At 41.6% G+C, this 26,686-nt stretch overlaps 1 protein-coding gene across 5 annotated transcripts in view; it reads right to left on the bottom strand.

Moving 5' to 3' along the window:
- The window catches only part of DENND2B (DENN domain containing 2B), a 916,594-nt gene that overhangs the window by 231,296 nt on the left and 658,612 nt on the right, over positions 1–26,686 (bottom strand). For 4 of the 5 annotated variants that reach the window (XM_069223658.1, XM_069223659.1, XM_069223663.1 and 1 more), the window contains 5 exons: positions 18,577–18,673; positions 14,787–14,831; positions 10,989–11,173; positions 1,418–1,527; positions 404–473 (listed from right to left, as the gene is read on the bottom strand). In XM_069223658.1, coding sequence (XP_069079759.1) covers positions 404–473; positions 1,418–1,527; positions 10,989–11,173; positions 14,787–14,831; positions 18,577–18,673 — 507 coding nt within the window. The remainder of the gene's footprint in view (positions 1–403; positions 474–1,417; positions 1,528–10,988; positions 11,174–14,786; positions 14,832–18,576; positions 18,674–26,686) is intronic. The other variant, XM_069223660.1, reaches the window with a different exon arrangement.

The following is a 26,686-nucleotide window of genomic DNA, read 5'->3' as shown; positions in this document are numbered from 1 at the left end:
GAGACAGTGTCTGAGGGACCTGCATCTGCAAAACAAAACCCTCATAATGACATCCATTTTACTGTCAGTATCATTTTCAAACCACCTTATCCTTTTGAGACAGTGGTGAGCAACATTATCAAGCAGCTCGGTGAGCCCTTTGTAGCTTTCTCAGACTGATGCTTCAGAGGTGTTGTGTTTTCACCATGCACAGGCTGATTAAACTTTCGACTGGCATCTGGAAGTGTTTCACTTCTAAGTGTGTACCACACAAGTACGCACTTTGTGACTTTCAAATAAAAAAAACAAAATATTTTATGTTATCCTTGACCTGTGAAATCGATACTCCACACTGTGTGCACTAACACTTGCTCGACTATCTGCCACTGTTTTCATCTGGGAATTACTCATGGCATTTACGTACCAGTAATCTCCTGCAGTAGCCAAACCTTCGGCTGCCATCTTCACCAGTCAGCATAAAAGAGAAGGTCTCACTGAATGAAAAAGCGTTCAAGAAAATATTAGTATGATCCCCGCAGAAAAAGATATTACATTTAAGAAATAAGGAGAGACTTTCAATAAAAAAATTTAAAAAAACAAACATTAACATTTTTCATTACCCTTGATAACAACTCTGTGTTAATCTGAAAAAAGACAACATGTGGACACACGCTATAATACATGAAATGTGTAGGAACTGGAGCAATTCATAAACAGAGGGTCGCTGAGGGCCTCCTGAATAATCCATGCAGTAGTAAAGAATGGAGCTGTGTTCACAGGTGCATACCTCTTTTCTGTCACACCCCTCTATTTCAACACTCTTATCTAATGTGCACAGAAGGCTTTGGTAACGTGCCCTTATTTCCTGAGAAGCCTGGCGGGACAGCAGATCGAGTAAACAACTAGACCAAGGAACTGAACAGTTCACTGGATGGATCTGCTCAATTTTGTGCACTTCAGATTTACAAGACAACTTCTGGATCAAATGTTGTCTACGCAGCTTTATTTATGTGCTTCCATGTATTTCTGCTTTGTTCACATGAGAAATTGTTGGGGCAACTGTTAGTGAAATTCAGAAACAAATATATTCGGCCTTCTTTGCAGCGAAAACAGAGCATATAGCTTTTCAGGCTTTTAACTGAGCAAAAGCGCGCGTAAATCGGCCTTCTTTTCAGAGGGGATGGTTTCCTTAAGTGGATTTGGCACTGTGGATAACCCCAAGATCATTTCCATCGAGCTGATTTCACTGTGGAACACAACCGCTGCCACAAATATTCGAGGCAAAAAAATAGCCCTGCATTAGAAATAATTGGATACATCTGTGCAAGCCTGCACCGCTGTCTAAAATCTTTCTTTTATTTTGTTAAAGGCCTGTGCCAAGCAATTAAAGGTTCATTTTCCAAAGCCACAAGCTTTGAAAAGCAGCCGTAATTATTACCTGGTGTATTCAGACACGGGCATCCAGTCCTTGGCATCAGGAAAGCAGAACTGGGGGATGGCTTTCAGGCGCTCCTCTGCTTCGCGCACCTGCTTGGTTGGCCTTTCCAGCTGTGGGGAGAGAGGACACAAAAATATCAGATCATATGATAAACTGTCAACTTCTGCAGCATGAATAGCCTTCGTCCTGAAAGTGCTTTACTACCAGCAAAGACAGCGTTGTAAGTGCCCAATGATAATTGGTGCTGAAAGTATGTAGCAAAAGCTACATATGTACTCATTCATACTTTACAACACATGTGATCATTTCGCATCATTTGGTAATTCATGTAGAGTTAACGATTGTGCATGAGTGGACAAACGTGTGGACAAAGGTTTTACGTCAGATTTATAGAAAACCACATCTTTTTTTAAAGATGTAGTTTTCAAGTAGGTTTATGACCTGCATGTCAGTGCGATGAGTTAGCGGATAGTGTCTGAAACCAACACTATGGAAACTATGCATGCTAATGTGCGTGCATTAGATTTCCCTTTTTTAGGTTGAAGCCTAGCAGACTGCACAGCTGTCTGGTTTGCTAACAACATCATGGGTACATTCAGAAAGCTTTCTTGGTAATACATTCTGCCTGTTGCCTGCCATTCAGCTTGTGGCTTGTAACTCACATTTGCTTGATTTCTATTTGCTGGCTCTATTTTTTTAGGCTGCCCAGCTGGAGTTTTCCCCTTCTGTTGTCCAAACCCTATTTACTGTACTCTTCCACCATTACTGGGTTTCCGTAAACAGGCCTGTAAATCTTGTTCTTATCTTGTCACACTTGCTGTGCATTCAAATAGAGAGGTCAAATAACAGGCTCTGTCTTCCAGAAAGCTTGTTGTTTACTTTTCTTTCTCTGACTTCAAAGTGAGAGGAATAATGTGACACTCGTGCTGGCTACTGGGGGTGTGATTGAGAAAGGCTCTACAATGAATTTTTCCCTATCTTTTTTTTCTAGCACACAACAAAATTTCAGTGTGTATAAAAGAACAGTGCAGATATTTAAGAATATATCAGAATTAGGAAAGCACAGACGAAGCATAGTTTTTGGTAATTCTGAAGTGTGCTGGAAACAAATATTTTAATACAATCAAAACAAATGAATACACTATGTGATAACATTTGCACACATTAACTTTTGTGAGCTGCATACTTTTACCAGTGAAACTGTAAGTCTGTGTAAATGTAATTGTCATTTCAGTTGAAGATGTGCTGTCTGTAATGGCAGTACTCTACTGCACTATGCATTCTAGGCTTTACCCCTCTCCACTCTAATCTGCATCACTCCACACCACTGCATTCTACCCTGCACCACTCCACGCTATGCCACTCTGCACCACTCAACGCCTCTCCACTCTATGCCTTTCTAGTCTATAACACTTTACTCTAAGACCATGGACTTTGCCTCACGCTACTCTACTATGCACCACTGCACTCTTCACCACTGCACTCTACACCACTCCACTCTGTGGCACGCCACTAGATGCCATTATACTCTTCAACACTGCACTCTATGACAACAAACTCTACTCTGTACCACTCCACCCTATGTCAGTGGGCTCTATGCCATCCACTCTACACCACTCTAACCTACACTGTACTCTACCCAGCTCTATGCCACTGTACTCTACCATGCACCACTCCAATCTACTTTGAAACTCCACTCTACTTTTGAAACAATCTACTCTACATGACTGCACTCAGTGGCTCTGCACTCAACGCCACTCCACTCTACTCTGCACCACTCCACGGCAATTAACTCTATACCACTTTACTGGAAACCAGTGCACTCTACACCACTGAGACTCTATGCGTATCTACTCTGCACCACTGCACTTCCCACCACTACACTCTACTAAGCAACATTTTACGTAGTAGCACTATATGCCACTGCACTCTATGCCATTGTACTCTACATCACTGCACTCTACACCACACTATTCTAACCTGCACCACTGTACTCTATGCCACTGCTCTATACATCACTCTACTCTGCACCACTCTAAGCCACTGCACTCCATGCCAATGCACTCTACTATGCACCACTGTATGACAGTCTACTCTGAAACCCTGCACTTTCTGCTACAGCACTCTATGCCACAACACTCATGCCACTGCACTCTACACAACTCCTCTCTACACCACTTCACTGTACACCACTCTGCTCTGCAACTTTGCACTCTCCACACCTGAACTGTACGCCACTCTTCTCTGCGCCACTGCACTCTACTCTGCGCCACTTTACTCTAGACCACTCTAATGCCCTCTACACAAGTGCACTATATGCCACTACACTCTACGCCACTGTACTCTGCATCGCTCCACTACATGGCACTGTACTCTATGCCAATCCACTCTAATCCTATCTGTGCCACTTCACCCAGTGCACTTTACCACACTGAACTCTGCGCCACTCTATTCCACTCCACGCCACTCCACAGCAATCTACCCTGTGCCACTCCACACCACTGCTTTCTATGCTGCTGCACTCTACATCACCACACTCAACGCCAGTGCACTGTACACCACTTTACTCAAAACTAATACACTATGCCAATCTACTCTTCGCCACAGCACTGTACACCACTATACTGTACTCTGCAACACTTTGTGCCACTGTACACTACGCCACTTTACTCTACACCATTACATTCAACATCACTTTGCTCTGCACTACGCTACACCACTGCACTCTACACCAATGTACTCTACAAAGCTGCCCCCTACAACACTCTACTCTGCAAAGCTGCACTATCTATCACTGACCTCTATGCCTCTCTACACTGTGCCACTGAACTCTATGGCACTCTACTCTGTGCCACTGAACTCTATGGCACTGCATTCTACATTGCACCATCCTGCATCACTCTACTGCACTGTACATCAATGCACCCTACACCGCTCTAATCTACTGTGCACCACAGCACTCTAGAACACTGTCCTCTACGCCCCTCCACTCTACTCTGCACCACACTGCTCTATGCCAGTGCACTCTACCCCACTCTTCAATGCACCGCTACACTCTTCGCCACTGCACTCTACACCAATCCAGGCTAGGCCACTCCACTCTACTCTGGAACACTGCACTGTATGCCACTTCACTCTATGCCACTGCACTCTATGCTACTGCACTTTACCCTCCAACACTCTACTCTACTCTGAAAAAATCTACTCTGTGCCACTGCACTCCACGCCACCCTACTCCACTCTGCGCCACTCCACTCTATGTCACTTCACTCTACGCCACTCTACTCTACACCACCATGCCCAGTGCCACTACTCTATGCCACTGCACTCTACCCTGCACCACTCCACTATATGCCACTCTACTCTGGAACAACGCACTCTATGCCACCGCTCTACGCCGAATGCACTCTATACGGCACCACTCTTTCTTGCACCAGTTCACTCCACCATGCACCACTCAATTCTCCACCACTTTACTCTTCTCTGAAATAAACTACTCAGTGCCACTGGACTCTGCACCACTGCACTCTACACTGCGCCACTCTACTCTGCACCATTCTACGCCACTCTACTCTAAACTACCTTACTCTAAGCCAATGCACTCTACACCAATTTACACAAAACCTATGCACTCTATGCCACTACACTCTATTCCAACTACTCTGCATCACTGCACTCTATGCCGCTATACTGTAAAACAGTCTACCCCCACTGCAAGCTATGCCACTCTACATCATTGCGCTCAATACCATTGTGCTCTATGTTACTTCACTGTACGCCAATCTAGTCTACTCTGCCACTCTGCTCTGTGCTACTGCACTTTATGCTACTGCACTCTATGCCACTACATTTTCATTACTGCACTCTGTGACACTCTACTCTGTAAGACTGCAGTCTCCGCTTGTTCTCAACACCACTCTACTCTGCAAGACTGCACTGTACACCACTGACCTCAACACCACTCTACTCTGCATCACAGCACTCTTCACCACTATATTGTACTCTGCAACACTCTATGCCACTGTGCTCTATTTCACTGCACTCTACGCCACTCTACTCTATGCCACTGCTCTGTAGGCCATTTCACTCTACCATGCACCTCTAAACTCTACTGCACTATAAGCTAATACACTCTAAGCCACTCTGCATCACTCTAGTCTGCACTATACACTGCACCACCCCACTCTATGGCTCTTCACTCAAATGTGAAACAATCTACTTCATGCCACTGCACTTTACGCCACTGCACTCTACACAACTGCAATCTACTGTACTCTGCACCACTGCACTCAACGACACTTTACTCTGCACTACTGTAGGCCACTGCACTTTACACCAACACACTCTACATCACTGCATTCTTCTCTGCAACACTGCACTCTCCACCACTGAGCTCTATGCACTCTAATCTGCACCACACCACTCTATGCCACTGCACTCTACTCTGCACCACTCTACTGCACTCTATGCTAATGCATTCTACGTCACTGCAATCTACTGTGCACCACTGCACTCTATGACACTGCGCTCTATGCTCATTACTCTACTCTGCATCACTATACTTTATGCCAGTGCACTCTATCCCACTCTACTATGCACCACTGCACTCTACACCCCTCCAATCTAGGCCCCTCCACTCGACACCACACCACTCCACTCTCTGCCACTCTACACTGCACCACTTTACGCCACTGTGCTGTACACCATTACTCTATGTAACTGCACTATACCCTGCACCCCTCCACTGTACGGCACTTCGCTCTGCTATGAAACAATCTACTCAATTGTCACTGCAATCTACACCACTTTACTCCACTCTGCACCACTCCCCTCCATGCCACTGCACTCTACACCACTCCACTCTATGCCACTGCACTGTACACCACTCTACTCTAAACCACTGCATTCTATGCCAAAGCGCTCAATACTACTTTACTCAAAACCAATGCCATTTATCCCACTGCACTCTACACCAGCTACTCTGCACCACTGTACTCTACTCTGCAACACCCTGTGCCACAGCACACTACACCACTGCAATTTGTGCCACTGCACTCTAGGGCACTTACACCATTGTGCTCTACGTCACCACACTCTTAGTCACTCTATTCTACTCTGCACCACTGTAGTCCATGTCACTCTACTGTTGTGCACTGTATTTTGCACCACTGCACTCTATGCTACTGCAATGTACGCCAATGAACTCTGCGCCACTACACTCTGCATCAGTTCATGTCACTCCAATCTATTCTGCGCCACTGCACTACACACCACTGACCTCAACACCACGCTATTTTATGCCACTGCACTCCATGCCTCTCTAGTCTACACCTCTGCATTCTACCCTGCAGCACTCCACCCTATCCTTCACCACTCCACTCTACATCCCTTCACTATGCTCTGAACAAATCTAATCGATGTCACTGCATTCTATGCCACCACTGCAATCTACTCTACACCACTGTACTCTACGTCACTGCACACCACTTTACTCAAAACCAATGCACTCTACGCCAATCTAGTCTGCACCACTGTACTTTACACCACTTGTATGACACTACACTCCACAATCCTACAATCTACTTCACTCTATGACACTACTTCATTAAACTCTACTCAACTCTGATGCTCTACTCCACTGTATGACACTACAACACTACTCCAATATACGACGCTCTACGCAACTCGCTCTATGTGACTCCATGCCACTTATTCTACTCTATTCTATGACACTCTACTCCGCTCTACACTGCTGCACTCCATGCCACTCCACCCTATATAGTCTATTCCACTCCATTATACTCTATGCCATTTGACTCCACTCTAGGCCATTCCACTCTCCTACCCTATTCCACTCTATGCCACTCCACTCCATGACAATCTACTCTGCTCTACACCACTTTACTCTGCAACTCTCTACTTCACTCTACTCAACACCCTTTATGCCACTCCATTCTACAACACTCTGTGCCACTTCACTCTACACCACTCTACTCTACTCTAACACTATACACCACTCAGCTCTACTTCACTCTATGCCCTTCCACTCTACAACATTACACAACTCCACACCACTCCATGCCACTCAACTCTACTCTACACCACTCTATAGCACTCCACTGTATTACAATGTATGACACTCCACTCCACGCCACTCTCATTTACCCCACTAACTTCTAGCCAGGCTGAACAGCAGCCACGCTGGGGTAGAGCAGGGCTAAAACATATTGGCAAAGCCAATAAGTCTTGCATAGGCGAGACCTAGTGGCTTTACCAATGCTTGTTATTATGTATGCTTTGGGCGCACAGAAACAGTACAAAGAGCCTTGCTTCCTTGCTTTCTGTCACGCTGAGTAAGTCCTGTGTAATGCGAATGCGCACAGTTTCCGAAACCAGCGCTTGTGGCTGGAAGCAGGCACTGTGCATGGGCTCCTCTACTGGTTGTACCACTTGTCACGTAATGTAAATAAACATCCCTTGCTGCAGTTGTCACCCACTTTGACCACACGAGGCAAAACGTGTATACAAGTGGACAAACAAACGTGATCCATGCTTTTTATGGGCGAGCGCAAAGCGCTCCGTCCATTCTGATATCTCGCTTTGGGCTTCAAACCACGCCCATGCCACGTCAGTCACTTACATTGGTTTGTGGGCTTGCCTTTTAAAATCCGTTGTTTCATTTGTGAAAGGCATGCATACGTCATGCCTTTTCCGCTGTTAAGCCCACCTACACAGCACCGGTAAAGTACCAAAAACATACGAGGCTCGATGTTTTCAGCCTGGAGTCCAGACTACTTTATCTCTTTATTTTCCACGCAGCGCGATCGCGCTGCATTTTACATAGCGCGATCGCGCTGCGTTTTTTTTTGCTTCACAAAGCTAATAGCTCTAACTCGAACAAATGCGAGACCCGTTGCATTGAAAATGGTTGTTATGTTCTCTTTTAGAATGCACTTTTCCTTATTAAACCGCGAGCTCAAAGCTAGAGGTTTGAACCCTATGAAAAAAGCCAGATCAGCTTCCATAAAGAGGCAGACGGGGTTAATGTGCACAGAAACTGCGGTAACAACATCCGACAACTCACTGCACATTATCATCATTTAGAAAAAATGTGATTCCAAAACGCATAATTTCTTCCTAATCACCCTGTGTTTTATAGGGAGGTGTAAATAAGGCCAAAAGCAGAGATGCATGGTTGTTCAGCTTCACTTCAGTTTGAGGCGAAGAACGTGAAAACGTGATGAGGTAATCTGTGTGTATCTTCTGTACAATGCGAAGACTAAAGCGCATCCTCAATTACCTTGGGTACCATTCACACCCTGGCCTGAACCCTGGCAACCCATGCTCCATCCTACAAAAACTACCATAAAAATCCGAAACACCTCAGTAAGATTCTTACTTCACCTCTAACCAAAGAAGCACATGACACCAGTGTGTCATGCAGTAATGCGGCTACCGGTTACACCATGCTCAGCATTTAAAGCACTGTCTGCTAACCGGTGTAGTTGATTCAGAGCAGAACAGTGCCATGCTGATCACTCACCACACCTGGCGTGTGCCAAGCTGGCACAGCAGCTATCCACCAAAGTGATTAGTTCCCCATCTCTGTCTGTGTCCATGCTCCCAGGACCCACTGTAGAACACTATGATTGTTCCTGGGGACAGGCCAGGGCTAGAGGTCCCCCTAAGTGCAGGGCACTCAATCATGCATCCACTCATGCTCCTATCTTGGGGACAAGTGGCCATGAGGCTGTTCGACTCTTCTGAGCCCTGAACTCCTTGCCTCATGGCCCACAGAGCCAGATGCCTGGCCCTCTAATTGTCACATTAAAACACATCAAAATAAATAAAGATATACACATAAAAATATGTAACATCTAAAGGATAATCATTGCCTTCTTTATAACCGTTGCTCAACACAACTCTCCATTCCTATTAATGTAATAACTTTGCTCCTCCTATATTTTTATTCATCGTAACCCTCCCATTCAACTTTATCATTATGCATCAGTTATTACTGATGTTTATCACAATTGTCGTTCCTCTTTGTTACTGTTTGCCATCATATTTGATGTTCTTCATTAATGTGTTGTTGTTCGCACTGCTCTTTCTAACATCTTCACTTACCCCTCAGTAAGTGTCCAAACCCGTGATGCACAAATTATTGTATCTGCTTAAATCTGATAAACAGAAAATTACACCGTTTCCAAGTTCACCCCTCACCACAGTTCCATGTCTTGGTATTTTCTAGGCATTTTTCTCTTGGTAAATTTTAGCAAGTTTGACCTCCCAAAACTGACCTGGAGAAAACTGCAAGGGTGCAGTGTTTATTGCGAAAATTCCAGTATTGGTGGTTAACAGGATTTACCACACATAGTGCAATTCTACTGGCAATTCATAATGCGGGTCTCATTACTACTGGCGTTAATCACAACCTGCCTCTCTCTTTACCACAGTTGTTCATTATAATGCTTGTACCTTATGATTAGTATTAGTCTTCATAATGCTATTCAGTCCTTTTGGTCCTTAAGGCTTCCCCCCTCAATGTTCCTTTCGTACAGCATAAATAGAGCTCTTCACTCTTGATTATTACAGTCCATGGTAACCCCGTTCCCTCAGTTATACCATTCTACTTATGCCTCGATATTCTACAAATGTGGAAAGGGTTTATAAAACACGGGATCCAGTAACCCTTGTGTAAAAGGCCATCTCTGATGTGCTTATTACTGGTGACTTGTGATGAATCTAGTTGCCAGTAATTAAGAAATGATATAGCCAGCACCGTGGGTGACATGCAAGTCACGGAGCATGATTGCAGCCAACATTTAAACAAGGAAAATGGGAACTAGTTTTTGTTTCTTGTGATATATGTTTCTAAAATGAAAAAAGTTAAGCGGGAAGGAGATATTTGTGGCAACATGTTTATTTTTTTCACATTATAGGTCATTAAAGGAAAGTAAAAATCCCTTCAAGTTGCAACACAGCATTTTCTGTCTTCCGTGAAACTGATCCTAATATCTTTTGTCAAAAATACCAGGTGCTTTTAGGTATGTTAGATTTCACAGTGCAGGTTCTGCTTCTATTCTTTGCGCCTGCAATGAACATAACACCAAGGACTTAGGCAGTTTGCTCCTCTACAAGGTCATGGAACTTTCCTTGACTCTCAATAACAGTATAATGTATGGCATGGAGTACTTTACTCCATATATCGATCCTGATAGTAAATGGTATTACACTTGACTTATATATAAGGACTTTTCCATATATCTGCTTCTGACTCTGTAAATGAGACGATCCATAAACCAAGGACAGCAGTGTTCAAGCCCAGGGCACACTGGGCCATGCTGAGAGCTCTTCTACACTAACAAGTTAAATGCATTTATTTTTTAGTGAAACTCCAGTCAAACTGGGGCAGTCACATGTGCTATCAATTCTGAAACACACAGTCCCCTTATCATTGCAACCTTTCCTGGAACAGGTAATAAATAATGTTCTTATCGCCTCCAGTTAATAAGCTCAGAATATATCACTGTGCACAGAAAGCACCTGCACAGCTTTATTATGGATTTACCTTGGGGAACTGATAAGTAACTTCTGGGATGTAGGAGTTCTTGGCAGGCTTCTTCTTGAGGGACACTACCACAAAGTACTCGAAGAGCTCGCGCTCCTGCCACTCGATGAGTTCCAGCTCTAGCGTGCGGTAGCTGGGCGCCCTCTTCAACATGGACTGAATGTGGACCAGCCTTTGGGTGTGTGCTACAATGAGAGAAAACATGCACTTCATTAAATTGGGCAAGGCGCTGGATGAATGGTGTATAGGAAGAAAATGTCACTTATTTTTCTGGAGAGGTCAGACAGGTTCACTTCTTCAAACTAACAATTCCCGTCCTTGGTGGTGAATGAAAGCTACAATTAGGCTTGATGAATAGAAACAGTAATAAACCACAACCATGTACGAGACATTGCACAAGTCAACGCCAAGAAATACCTGGCAGGGTACTTCATTTTTACTGCATTTCCCTATTATGCAGTAACAAGATAAGAAAGCTCGAAACATGCTAACAGATTTCTAAGAAATGATTCTAATTAAATGTAAAATTGAAAAGGCACCGCAAAGGTGGCTAGGTTTGGGTGCACTTGGGAGAGTTATATTTGGATCTGTATGTTTTACTAGATTCCTGCCACACATTTTCATAGACTGCCGGAAATGCATATTATAAATTCATCAGTTACGCACCCATAATGTTACTTATGACTTTCTGAGGTAGGAGGCTTATTGTCCATAATAGCAATGGCCAAAGTAAACATACAACAAACCACAAATAAGCCCTGTCTTTTCAAACACCAAAATAATAGGATTGCATACACAAAACAGACCTTGAATTTAATTATTTCTAAGTTAAATACTTTTTAAATTCTATTTTGCACGTGAAGTGGACAGTTTGGGACTGTCAGGCTTTTCTGGTTAGGTGTGCAATTTGGCATAGTCAGTCTTTTCTGGTTATAAGAGCAAGTTGCGGAATTAGTCTTCTCCGGTTAGATGAACGTTTTGGGATGATCAGCCATACTTTATTAGGTGTGCACTTTCGGGTGGTGAATCGCCTGTGGTTGGCGAGCAGCTGGCCACCTCTTTTTGGATTGGTGTGAAATTTGGAATATTCATATGAAGAGTACTGATTTAAAGTCTTTGTACATTTTCCAAAGACAATGCAGAGTGCAAGGCGACAGGTGGACTGACACCCTACAAGTGGAGCATATGTTGCTGTCAGCAGAAAGGTAGTGTTAGACTGTAATCTAGTTTAGGATCTTTTTTGAGGAGACAGGGTAAGGCAATAATGAAGGTGGCGAGCATTTACTAAAAACTGGTAGCTGAAACTACTTGAGAAACACTGGAGAAGGAAGAAAGACGTAAAATACTGGTGTAATCTGAACGGTGGTCTTAATTCAAGAAGTGATAGCGTGAGTATCAGTGACACGCATTGACTTGTGGGTACATGATATGAGCTGTGCTGTGGTGATATCCAGGGTGTTGACAGTGTACGTCAAAGTCTCTGTTGTAGTTACAAGTATATTTTCGCTACATGACAAAGTCTTTGCAGTAGCAACACCCTTTAATGTGTTAGTATAGGACCCAGTCTGTATAACAGGGTTTCAATTGCTGTAGCTCCATTCAGACAAGCAGACTATGATTCTTTTGGAATTGAAGAAATATGTGTTGTATTTATTAAGCACTGTTATCCAAAAAAAAGCTGCAAAACAATAATACGAAAGGCCATGCAAGAGGAGGAAAGTGCACATTTCAGCTATTTTCTAGAGCAATAGGTATCATTCTCTTTGCATGAAGCAAGTAATAAAGCATTCCATAATCTAATTCAGACTGTGAAGCATCTGCCACCTGCTATGGCCATACCACCATACCAAACAATGCAGAGAGGAAATTATGTAATACACTGACAACCGCTGGCCAGGCAGTACAGGATGTGGACTGTGAAGTAGAGGACACCTAACTTTATGGTGTAGGGTTTCGGTTTCCCAAGTTTGATTACGGGTTTACTTTAGGAGAACCAATCTTTTCTAGTTAGAGGTACAATTTAAGATATTCCATCTCCTCTGTTTTGGTGGGCAGTTTGGGGAAGTTCATCTCACCTGGTTCAGTGTGAAATATTCAATAGTCAGCTGCTCTAGTTTTGTGGGCAGTTTGGGAAAGTCTGTGTTCCGCAATAGTTGTGAGGTGCAGAATAATGGCTGCTGTAGTGGGGTGTGGTGTCATTAAGAGGTGGGATTTCATGGGATGTCTGTGAAAAATGTTAGATGGAACATCCGTCCACTTCTTATTACTGTTGTCATATTTAGATGGCAGTCATTTGAAATGTTCCTGATGTCCATGTCATCATCAGAAGCACACATTTCTACTGAAACTGATGTTAAAGGGGCTATTCAATTAAGGGTAGCCCCTCTGACATCATTGCTCCATGGGGTGCTTTAGTACAGGACCACCATTGAAAGCATGGTGGTTCTGGTTAAGAAACCTTTTACATTTTTCCACCCAGAAGGAAAGAAAACCTGATCTCTCTTTAAGGTTCCCATAAGTGGTGATGGTTCTACCATGTCAACATGGCTGGTGCAAATGTCTGCCAAGTCCCCTCCACAAAGTGGCTCCGGCAACACACAGTAAAATGACCACCCACATAGAAAATACAGTTAACGTTTGTAGCCAAACTTTAAATTATGCCGTAATCACTTAATTTAGAGTCTTATGGGAGAGGAGTACCATACAAAATGGTTGTTCGTTCAACCCTGCTAAACTTATGGTTCACCATATTTTGTGCTGGTGGGGGAACCAATGGTTTTTCACTTTGTGAAGCCTCAACTGGCTCTGCCTTTATAGACCGTTGACCACTGGTCCATCCAATTCTGGATCACTGATTCTCTGAGTGGGGCAACTGAGCTTTTGTGTGCCGGAAATGCAAGACATAGTGGACAAGGGCAGGCAACACAAAGAATGACGTCAATGCATGAAGAGAAAACTCTCTACATGTTAGGCCAGTGCATTTTCTTTTAAACAAACTCACTTTAGGAGATTGCTTCAAATAAAATAAAATGCTGAGCATGGCCAAACAGACATGGTACTATCTTGGCATCCTTCTCTGCCTTCAGTGCACTTGCTGCACTGAGGGATGCACTGAAGGTATAGTGATCCCTGCCAGGCAAGTGGGGATGACAGGCAGTCCTTTGCCCGGGGAGCTGAAGCCAGTGCCTCTGCTGACTTGGGGTGCTGCACCCAAGCTTAAATTGATCCTGCAAGTCTCTGTCGATTAGTTGTGATGTTTTCAACAGTTAAACTTCTCCATTTAAGGTGTGATCCTTCGGGCAGATGTGCATTTGTGTTTATCGGTGTCCTCAGGCTGGGCGTGCACTTTAAGATATTTGGTCCTCTCTAGTTTCTCAGAGCACAAGGTGAGAAGTGATTCAATTTTGTTTTGAGTAATGGGATGCCTTTAAAAGTGAGAGTTTGTTACTCTGAAAAAGTGAGAACTCGTCATTGTATACCAGCAGCAATGACCTAAAAGCTTTAGCACTCCCAGTTAGTGGGTTAGTTAGGTGGGTAAATAGCAGCAACATGGGTAGGGTATTTTCAAAAAGATAAACTAATGTCCTTGTGCATTTTCCTGCATTTTTAGACACTTTATATAGAAAACTGAGGGAAGTATGATGTAGGAGAGTAATTTGTAGGTAGTGATTGAGCCACATTTCAGGGACATGAAAATATTTCATCCACTCCCACGCACAACCAAACACTATCATGTCATTAGGATGAATATCAAGAAAGGACTGGTGTGACTGAAGGCTAACAGAGGCCGACCCTCACCTTTAAACCTGTCATCCGAGTCACTCTCACTCTCACTGTTTTCATCTGCAAAAGAGATAAAGATTGTCAGGATCTCTTCCAGCCATTACAGGAACACTGCAGGAAACATCTTACAAGCGGTTAATCGAGCACTACTAAAAAAAGGCAAAAAAAGCATTGCATGCATTGTGGGGCTGCTCTTTAATTTCAAAGCTGGTCACACCAAATAATGATCAGAAGGTGATGGTTGCTGATGGAGGAGGGGAACATTGGGCTATCTTTTGAATACCTTTTTAGCTCTTACTTGAAAATCACAAACAATACAAGCATGGATTGTGATCTGGTAGCTTTGGGAAACAGCTTTTGAAGCTTCCAGACTGTGATAAAGTGAACCATACCAAAGATAAAACTAAAAATAATGTGGAAACATCTGTGGTTTCACCGTCAAACATCCTACAGCTAAAGCTAATAAAATAAAAAATATCAAATAAAGAATTTCTCGGATATTGCAATAAATATCCTGAGATAGAATAACACACACAATCTACCTCAAGCAGTTTTTCTCAATTTCTGGTCCTCTAGAATTGAGACAGCCATTACCTGATCAAGAAGTACATTATGCCAAAAGGCCGGTGGCTCCTTATTCACACTTAAACTTCTTACATGGGTTAAGCTGCATGACTACAATGAGCACCCTGGGGGCATGTGTACATGTATTTCTCACCCAGCACTATTTGTTTCCATCTATTATTTGGAAAATGTGTGACCAGTATACTATGTCACTCTTCTATATTGTTCCTTTGGCAGTGTGCTTCACTCTGGTTGCTAGGCTTTTATTTCCTAGTTCTTACACAGTGGAACATGTCTATGCTCTTCTGTAGTACCATGTACATTTTCTAAACAACAGCAGAAAATGGGAATTCCCCACCACACCAGCCTACACAGTGTATTCAAACTATTTGGTACTCAGTCCTGAGGTTCCACTGTTAAATAACCCCCTCAATTGTTCAAAATACATGTACAAAAAAAGTGGGGAAGAACACCATACTCTGTTGTAATTCAGAAACCTTTCTTTAGTCCTTTGAAAGTAATATTTCATTCTCAAATGTCTGTGGTATTATATCATCTTCACAACAATATTAAATCCATCCAACAGATTTAGAGACAGTGGATCATTAAAATTAAAATCTGGATTTCTTCTTCAATCTTATTGACAAAACGCACATCTTGTTAGCCCAGCCACCAAACTGTGCTTTGCATTTTAACTTTGTATGGGATCATGGCAGCCACTGCCAGTGCCTCTAAATTCAACCATAATCTGATCAATGCCAATTTTCAATCTCCAATTTCTAGTTTCCAGATGAACAGGTTAAGGGACACTTTATACGTGTTGACATTAAGCCACCTCATCCTGTCTATTGTTATGAGATAAAGTTAGCTTTCTGCTGCAGTTTGCACCAGAAGATAATATAAGGAAAATGTGTTGGAGTTGCTATCATAGCAAATAATTACTTGTTATTTAAACAATTTCAGCATTAAGGCTTTGTTCATCATCAAAATTTCATCTTTTATTATTCAAGATACCGAAGACTCATTCATGCCTGCTTCTGATAAATTGTAATTTCCGGGGGACTTTATCTAGATTAATAATTCCAGTGAGTCTATACCAAAAATTAATGCAGATTGTTAGGTATTATGATTAACACAGTGAGTTTTCTCTGCACATAAATCAGGCCACGTTTTTAACTTGCTTCTTCATTTCCTCCACCTCCTCCTTCTTTCCACTTGGCCAGATTATGTCACAAGTTACTTATGGTTGTTATTTCTCTGCCCTAGGCCGCATAGTTTGTTTCCCTTTTCAACACTTCACCCAACACCTTGCAAGGATGTCCTTAGCATAATTTCTGCTCTGCGAATCAGCTGCTTTGCCAGTAGCAAAGCTAGTGTAAAATGTGCATAGACTCAGCAATGCAATAGAAAAAACACTGAACAAAGTGGCCTACTATGTTTTGTTTCATTCGAAAAGGCAGATTCACCCTAAATTGTGCACTGTTAAAATGGAAACTTGGAAAATTACTAATTGACTTGATTGTTTCATGGTTCCTGTACATATATTCTATAAAATGATCCAATAAAATAGAGATATCCCTTTGACTATTGTCCAGTGGTGAAATATCTTTACAGAGCATACACCATGTTCTGCACTTGTAAAACACACTTAGATTTCATTGATCCCCAGTACAGTTAAAGCATCGAAGGGTTTTCTTTAATTTAGCTAAACTCCAATCCATTCCTTACCTTTGACAAATTAGTAGAAAAAACAACAAGAGTCTATATAAAGTCTTCTCTGTTTGTATTATCACTCCTAGCTCTTTGGGGACTCAGAACGTCTTGCCAATTTACCCCCTTATGAATGGGACCAGCCAGCACTAGCATTCCCTTCAGTGTCTACACCTTTCTTGCATAGATTCTAGGAATCTTTTGAATAGTGTTCATCAGAGTGCTCTAAGTCAGGAAGTTATCCCTGCTACCCCCCTACTGAACAGTATCTATGTATGTTAAGTATGCTAAGGCATTTATTGGGTCTGATGTTCTTGGGGACTAGCAATGCTTTGCTTTTTTCTTGGGAACATGATTCCTAGAAGTACAAATTCGTTTTTCACCTTGTTAGAGAACACCACATTAAAAACAGGCTAGAAGCTGCCATCTAGATCACTTTTGTTCACACCTATATAACTAGCCAACTCATTCTTCCTTTCAGGTGAATGAAATGTGACCTAGCAGTCAACTCAATGTATTTCACATTATTGACTTTTCTTTTGCTTGAGGAAACTCCCATTTAGAGTAAACAACTTTCTGTATCCCTGGATGCATTTAACACCAAACATGTTCCTTTCTTGAGATAAAATAATTTTTGTAATGCTTTAATTGTACCCTAAAATTCACCTATTCTACCAACGGGCCCAATTTCTCTAAAGATATATTTCCATTGACATATCCCATGCATGATCTAACTTTTGCAACATCTGATTTCAAAAAGTAAGTATTGTATTTCAATTTGCCATTGTCTTTCCTCATGTATGATGATAAAATGTATTAATTTAGAATTGCTCACTCCTAGAATTCCAGTCATTAAAAGTTTCTTCCTTTACATCAGAGTAAGTTTTAGTTACAAACCTATTCTTTTACTTTTTAACGGATTTTGAGTCATATTACACCAAGTGTTGCACTAGTGTAGGAAAAGAAGCACTGTTTTAAGTGTGACTCCAATTGGACATCTAATATCAAATGGAAATTAAAGATTTTCTTCAGTACTTTAGTGTTCATTTTAATACCCTTGGCTGTGACTTTGACATAAGATTTTTAGTAGTACAATTTGGCTTTTCAACAGGTTCAGAATTATATGATTTTGCTAGTATTCCAGAAGGCTCAACAAAGATCAGAAGGCAATTTTTGCCTCATCAGTCTGTAGCCCCAAACTCAGACACAGTTGCACCATGAAAGTTTTGGCGTACATCAGGGAAGTTAAAATTAGCAGTTAGCATGTTTTCCGATTGCCATATTTTAGATACATACATTTAGCACAGTGCAATAAGTTGTTTACTAAGGAAACCTGTCCATAACTTGTGATTGCCTTACACCGCTTCTAAGTTTTTGTTTTTACAATCATATCCATACTATTGCCTAATCATCAATGGAGACAATGGCCCCTTTGCCTCAGTTGCCTCAATGTTCAATTTTAATGTATTTTTGTAACAAAGCTAAAATCCAGGTAAATCACACTTTCTAGAAAATATAATTATGACATTACCTCTCAACGACGCTGTCTCAATATTCGACATTGAAAGCTTCTTTAATCTTTTTTTCCCTCTTTTTGCACTGTAGATTGAATTTATCCTTTGTACAAGCTGAAAAAATAACAAAAACACTCACCAATTAAATTTATAGAACTAGAAATCACAGATTTAACAGTTTTAAAATCTGCACACCAAAATGTTTTCACTGCTTTATAGACTCATTAGCTAAAATTGTCTGTGTTGATGGGTATTCAAGTGAAGTTATAAACTAATTAAAAGTCATTTTGAAGTGCCATACTTGGATGTCTAATATAAAATATAACTCCGAAATATGATTAGGTATTCAAGGAAAGCTGCAAAGAAAGGGCTTTTGCATAAGGTATCATTTTAGAAGTTACAAATGAAAGTTTACTCCAAACTTCATCCAAGGAAGACGTTACTTACTTGAAGCATCAAATATATTAAGATATGTGGAAATCCTCCATCTTTTGAGATATATTCATGCCTAGGCTAAATCTTAACATTTTATGAGTCCCATAATGGGCTAGGTAGCAACACAGATGCTAAGCATTGGCACAGTTGCAACAATGGCATCATGGTAGCTAGCATTGTCTGTAATGTGTGTGTTTCACTTACAGACTTGATATTAATTAATGAAGGTTTGAACGGAACTTCAACAGAGGGCATAGTTAGACAAAAGTGTTCATGGTAAAGAACATTACCCACAATCAAGGGACATTCTCTAAAATGTAAATATTTGGGCTCTGTAATGTGAGCTCCCATGAAAAATGTAACAATATTGAAATTCTGCAATATTCTGTTATTTGTGCCCTTCTTATGACCCTTTTTTTTTTTTTTTCAAATAATGTGGATGATATATTCTATAATTGGGAAGGAAACCACAGCCACCATACACAATGCTGGCTATTTTGGTACTCCACCCATCACCGCAGAGATATACAGCACAGATAAAGATTTAAACCAAATGCCATCTTGATCAGGCTGGAAAAAGAACATAATGCAACAAAATAGGGTGCCTTCTTCCGGCCTAGGCATTGTTGTACCCAAAGTTGGCATACTGATTGCTCCTAGGTAATTTAATGCACCTGCTCTGCAGTTGTGAGCAGAAGTTAGTTAATCTTGATCATAAACAGTAGCAGTTAACTCCTTGCAGATGTACAACATCATGTGCCTCGTTTACTGGGAGAGACTGTAGTTGTATCATCTACCAATACACTTTCAGCAAGCAAAGAATATAACACAAAGTCCAGGCTTTTATTCATATTTGTACTAGTTTTTGCATGCAGACCAATTTATATTTAAAAACTATATTAAAGAAAAATAAAATGACAAAAGGGTTTGGGTAGGGCGCTTCAAAATCCAAAAAAAGGCTGGTCATGGAGGCAAAAAAGAAAGCAAAGGGAGTGTATAATGTATTACATTTTTCAATGGCAGAAAGGAAGAAAACTAAAGAGAGGGAACCATCTACAGGTTGGTTATAGTTTGCCTCTACTGCTGGGCCAAGTAGCAAATTATCTGTATACCTGCCCACTCCTCCATTAACAGCAATGCTACTACACATACTTCTTAAAATTGCTTGCTGAGGAGGAGCAGAACATTGCCCTTTGAAGTTCTTAATTCACAGCTTATCTGACTCTGAATAGTTTTCTTTTTCTAAACCTTATCAAATGGATGGAGAATAGAAGATAGTACAGTGTCCTCGCTCTCTACCCCAGAGCATATTTCCATCTTCTATCATAACCTTTATTTGTTCGCTGCAGGCATCCAGTGGTTTTTGGTGTATGCCTGGATGCATTGCCTTCATGTCAAGTGGGATAGTTAAATCTATGCAGTACCAAACACCACTGTTCATGGCAGGTGCTTTACTTCTTGGCCCGGCCAAACAGACATGTGCACTTTGCATGTTCTCTACCCGGCTATATTGCACAGCCGAGTGGAGAACATGCACAGGTTCCCACTCCCAGTCTGAGCGGCGAAGCAGGCCACTCAGACCAATTCGACGCTGCTGTCATGCTGGTGACAGTAGCGTTGTGAAGAGGACAAGGATGGAGCAAGACAAAAGCCTTTCCCCTCAAAGGTACGTTTTTTAAAATCATTATATATTTTTTACCCCTCCCGCCCCCCTTCCCCTAGCCCGTCGTGCCCCATCCTGTCACCCCCGTTTAGCAGCAGCCGCCACTGGTTAGGACAAATAATCTTTTACTCAAGTTGCACTGGTCATTAAAAATCTTTGAAGACTGCTACTATATGTCCATACCACCAGGTAGAGTCGGGTCCTACACATCATGAATATCCATCTGCCATTGCTATTTTATGTTTCAATCAATGATTTATTTTGAAAAAGAAATATATAACTCATGGGATTTGTTTCACTTTACGATTACTGATCTACTCAATGCATAACTCAGAGAACAGGAGGAGTGGCATTGGCTGGCGATCTTCTAGACAGACAGGAAAAGTAGCCGATAAATTACCATTCTTCTGAGATTGTTTTGCACCCTGACAAATGTGCCTGTTCCGGTTCCCCTGGACTGGTTTCCAAAACTCAGAAATCGTTTTTCCATTTGATGTAGTGACACTAAAGATCAAGCATTGCCAGGAATGTGATAATGTCTTCTGCAGCGAGGAGAGGGTTTATAGTCACCTGTATTCAAAGATAGCGATTGGCCTTGTAACTTTCCCTTTCCTTAACTGGGTGACTATGATCAGAATATGATGTGAATACCCACTGCTATTTAATTATCGCCGTACACACCAGAAGCTATGCTTTGATTGCCTATTAGAATCAGATGTGTGATTCCTGTATCAATGACCTTAGTGTGAAATACTCCTGTGCACTAGGCTTGGGACTCCCTCCTAGGCATTAGTAGATAGATAATAACTTGCAGGAAGAAAGACCAATACATACACATGGGCCTCTTAGAGAGAATATAAAAAGGGCATGAAGTTAAGCATGAGAATCAAATTTATATTGGGACGGACACAGAAACTATTTTCAGACAACTTTTAAAATAAGCTATGTACTATATATAAATTGAGACAAAATTGAATTAGATGTTATATGCAGTGAAAACGAAAGACAATTTAAAGCTAATGTATAATTAGCTATCATTTGTAAGTTTTTTTTAAACAGAAAAATATTTTTCTGGTATTTTACTGTCATTTTACGCAGGTTTTTAAAAATCCCTTTTTTATCAAGAATGCATAATATTTACTGCATTGGTTCAATATTTCATCATGGAAGGACACTGTTCAGAATTCTAACATCCAAATAACTCACCCCATACTAACTGTTGAAATATTATTTGGTTTCATTCGTGCTTAAATATTGTCAATGTTCGTATGTTTCCAAGTGAGACTTTATAGCCCATTTATAGCACTTCATTTTATCATAAAAGAATGTAGTCTAAGAGCACTGTGTCAACTAACAAACCAGCAAAAAAACTGGGTGTCTGCTGGGTAATATGTAATACATACAAATGTACTAACTTGGTTGACAGACGTGAATGTCAGTGACAAAGATACGTGATATTTCTGAATATCCACAACCCTGAAGTCACTTTTGTGGCTCCCAATTAAAAACTTTAATTCTTGAGAAGGTGCATCACTCATAAAGCAGTGACGGCTGCTGTCAGCAAAAAGTGGTGGGGCAGCATGGGGGACAATAACACAAAAAAATAAAAGATAACTGGCCTGCTGCCTCAGTGCTTTTCTGTTCCGCTGGTGCACAGGCTCCCAGACTCCTCTACGCCAATCCAGATGCTGCTCTCATGCACGAGAGAAGTGCTGGGATTGGTCTGAGCGGGCTGGTTTTGTGCTCTCAGCGGGACTGTGGGCTCCCAGCCTATGTCTGCTGTTCTTTGCCAAGCTGTGCAACACAGCCTGGGTTGGAGAAATCTAATTGCGCATGTCGGGTTGATCGTCGTAAGACAGCCGGCCAAACCGACATGCGCACCCACCACTCCCCCTCTATGATTGCTGTTGTCTTCAGGATGGCCCTGCCCCCAAGACTCGCCTCTGTGATGAAAAATAAAGTGATAATAAAAAATAAATAAAAAATAAATCTCTCAGCAGGGGGGTGACAACGCTACTCTGCCCTAACGAAGGAGCCATCACTGGCATAATTGTAAAACAGCCCAGAATATCACAGCAAACTGAAACTAGACTACTGTTGATCCTGAAACCTCCTTTCCCGTTAAGCTGTCCTGACCCATCAAAGGGCTTCAAATGCATGACAAGTGCAGGAAGATCCAGCGACATTTTGGGGCTAAAGCTCTGGACAAACCTAGGATCAGCACTGCGATCACAAGAACCAAAAATCCTTCAAAGCTGATAACATGAAAGACTGAATTACTTAATTGTCTTGTGAATGGATCAGCCCACCCTCTGCAAACTCTTTCCTAGGCACTTAGAAGCTCTGTGTTCCTAAGGTAACCTCTCCACAAAAAGAGTCTCTAACCACAAATTGCATGATGAGAAATGACATCAATGTTCGTCGTCAATAAATTAAATCCTAGAAGGTCATAAGTGTTCTCACATTAAATTAGGATACTTGTGCATCAGAGAACGCTACAAGTCAACAGTTCTCTGACAGGAACCCTACTAGCTTTGCCAATGTTTATCAAAGATGGTGCAAAGAATGTGCATGAATGTAAGAATATGCAAGTATTTGATGTGGCCATCTGTGAGTTGGATTTGATAGAAGATTACAAAATGAATTTGCATATGGCCACTTTAGCATCCTCTGTCACCATCTTTGAAAGCATTTTGTAGTATTTTAAGAAACCTCATTAAAATATGGCTGTAATGGATGTGCACACATTCACAGTGGCCAAATACTATGGTATTTTGTTATTTTTAAAAGAAAATCACATTCAAAGTTGTGAGGGCATCTGCTGCGGCCATCACTGATTGCGTTTAGTGATATTTTAACAAATTCTGTTACAAAATAGCTGCAATGGATGCACATGCATCCATTGCAGCCTTCTTTGAATAGGACTATTAAGAATTAACAGAAGCATGAGTGACACGTGGGAATGTTTAAATGTAATTTCGAGGTAGCTACTTCCTGATAGCATGGTGGTCAGCATACAAAGTCTCAGGAGAGTAAAGAGGTGGGGATTGGGAAGAGAAAGGGAGGAGAGGGAAAAGGAGAAAACATAGTCCCTCACTTGCTCTGTAAGGCAATGCCTGATGTCAACAGTGGAAAGTACACCATCCTTTCAAAAGACTCAAACTGTGTTGCTCCTAGAGGGACAAATACAAGTATAGGGAAGAACAAGCAGGAAAGTGAGACAGACAACAAAGCTAGTGAGTCATGAGTAAGGAGCTGCCCAAACTCTACTCTAAGTATATACAAAGTATGGGATACAGTAGGTCACGAACATACAGCTCCATAGTCGAGACCTAAAAATATAGAGGGATCCAGACCTCCAGGAAGAGCCAAGTGTGCTGTTCAGAATCAATAAAAGCCACAAAGTGTTTCGGTTCTCAGAGGAATGCCAGAAGAAATGTATCCAGACACACACAGCTCTAATGTTTATGTAGAGTATATTAATTGTCTGGATTGGGCAGGCCCCAGTAATTTTAGTAACAGAGACATCTAGATATTATTGGAAACATGCTGAACGGTTGAGATAAAAATAGTAAAAATTGTACTTTCCCATGGAGTGAGAAATAAACCATAAGCATAACCTTAGGTATAACAAGTTTCAGCTACTGATAAGTTCGATTCTATGTACTGACCCAATGAAAACTAGGGCCCTCTTTATAAGCAGCCATTTAATTCTGATGGGGCCTACACCATCAGTTAGTAGCTCTATCAGATGTGTATGATCCGCTGGGAACATTGTGGATAGGTTTACTCATACCCTGGGGTGAGATTACAGGCTAAAATGTACTCCGGAATTCCACTAGTAATTTCTCATTTCCAAGTGGATGCTCAGAATCCAACTCGTAATGAGACGGTTCTGGAGTTGTCAGTACACCACAGTGTTGTCAACTGTAGGACTGGGGAAATACTGGCTGCTTTCCCAAGCCACTTATAATGAGGGCCCGAGGGGATCATTTAAATCTACCAGAGTGATGGAAGCCAGGGATTCTGTCCTCTTGGTGGAGGATCTTTCTACATATTGAGAGATCCCCATCTGCTTAGTGGGGACCTCTGTGCGGGGATGGGAGCTGCTGCTGCAATGGCGTCCTTCACAGCAGTGAAAGATTACTAGTGGGCCACAATGTTTAAAGTTCCCCCGTTGCAGACATTTTTGTTTTGAGAAATGTACTTCAAAAGGAGGAGTTTGTTTACCAAATACAAAACATTAATATCCTGACATGTATGGAGATTTCTCCTTGTGCCCATGTCGGCTAAGCTAGCCAGGAAAAATAAGGAATGATCCTCCTGGTTGTTTAAGGGGAAGACAACCTTCACTTGCACCTGGAGACCCTTCGGCAGGCGTGTCACCACATGAGAAGTTTAAACCTGGCATTTTCCCAAGCTCAAAATTGAATGGGGGAACCACAAGTTTGTCAGGGCAGGAGGACCGCTCTAAATTGGAGGTCATTTACAAAATCAGGCCCTAAGGGCTTACTGTGCAATAGAACATTTGAGATGGTACCTACTATAACACTAATCAATCTGGGGAGCAACTGAACAGTGAAGAATGGCGCAAGTCCCCAGATAAGATAAAAGAACATTTGAAAGGGCAGGTTATACGTAGGTCCTTTTACTAGGAAGGCAGTGCTCTTTGAAAAGACTGGTTTCAATTCTTTGATCCCCAGGTGCGCATGCCACAATTGGTCAGTATCAAGAAATCGATGTTATTTATGTAAACAAAATGCAAATGCTGATAGCATATACCTGTAAAAGAAGATGACCACTGGAATACGCTATGGAGTAATATTATCATACCAGGTAATTACTAAATGTAGTGGTATAGGAACAACCTAGGACACAGTGAACCGTTACCAGCAATATGTAGCACAAAATCGAAGGAGGGAATTAAACGTAAATGCACTAACAGCAAAGGGAGATGCAGTGCTAGAAGTGATGTATGATTAATCAATGGGCAGAGGGAAAGATGCCTGAAGGCCTAGGTTTGTTTTCTTCTTTTTTTACTTCAGATCCATTTGTTTCAATATATTTTTGTCTGCAAATATGTTAAGTAATCCCAGTGGTTGTAAATTAAGACCCTAGACCATATATTTGTCGTTCCTGGGGAATAACAAGCCTCGGTCCTTTTGCAGAGTCCTCATATTTCTGGAAATAAGGACCAGGAGTCTAGAGTTAAAACAAAATGTTGAATATTGTTTCCAGAAACTAGTAGACAATTAATTACAGAATCTCCAGGAGGTTAGAACATTAATCCATATCTACAGATCCTTTGTTACTTTTAGAGAAGGTAAAGGACATTAGCACCATACCTACAGATACAACACTGATGTTAGAGTAGAAGCTGGCATTTAAGCAAGTGTCTAGTAGGAAGGCTGAAACAGGGAAAGATCTGCCACCTTACAATTCAGTCGTTCTTTGCAACCTTTAGGTTACGCCATACCATATGTATCGTTGAATCTGATAACAAATATGTTGGAAGTTCACCAGTAAATGCAAATAAGGTGTGGGACACACTGCCTGTGCTGATGGGTTGCTATACACCAGGACTCAATCTGCTTCAATCGCCATATAAAAACATGCTATAAAAACATGCAATGGCAAAGCCAACGGGTACTGCCCTAATGTGCCAATGCGGATAAATAAAGGCGTTCACAAATGCAGTTAACATGTGCTGCATGCACAAATGCTGTTCATCACATTAACACACTGGCATAACAAAGGCCCCCACCACCCCTGAAGTGCGGGGGACCCAAAGTTCCAGGGGGCCCCTTCAGCACAGTGCCCTATTGGCTTTGCCAATGCTGGGACACAGTAGCAATTTGGATTGCTTTCAGTTTGAATGCATACAGTAAATAAAGAATTGAAAACATCAAACAGTGTAATGTTTGAGAGTACTTTTCAGAAACAGTCCCTCATGCAATTGAATGGAAGCACTTCCTGGAATGCTGAATGTTACACCAAATAGCCAGTAGCACTGAGTAAGGGAGTACTAT

Source organism: Pleurodeles waltl, chromosome 3_1 (genome assembly GCF_031143425.1).
Source record: "Pleurodeles waltl isolate 20211129_DDA chromosome 3_1, aPleWal1.hap1.20221129, whole genome shotgun sequence".
Classification (NCBI taxonomy): Eukaryota; Metazoa; Chordata; class Amphibia; order Caudata; family Salamandridae; genus Pleurodeles; species Pleurodeles waltl.
This window is presented reverse-complemented; position numbering and strand designations above follow the sequence as displayed.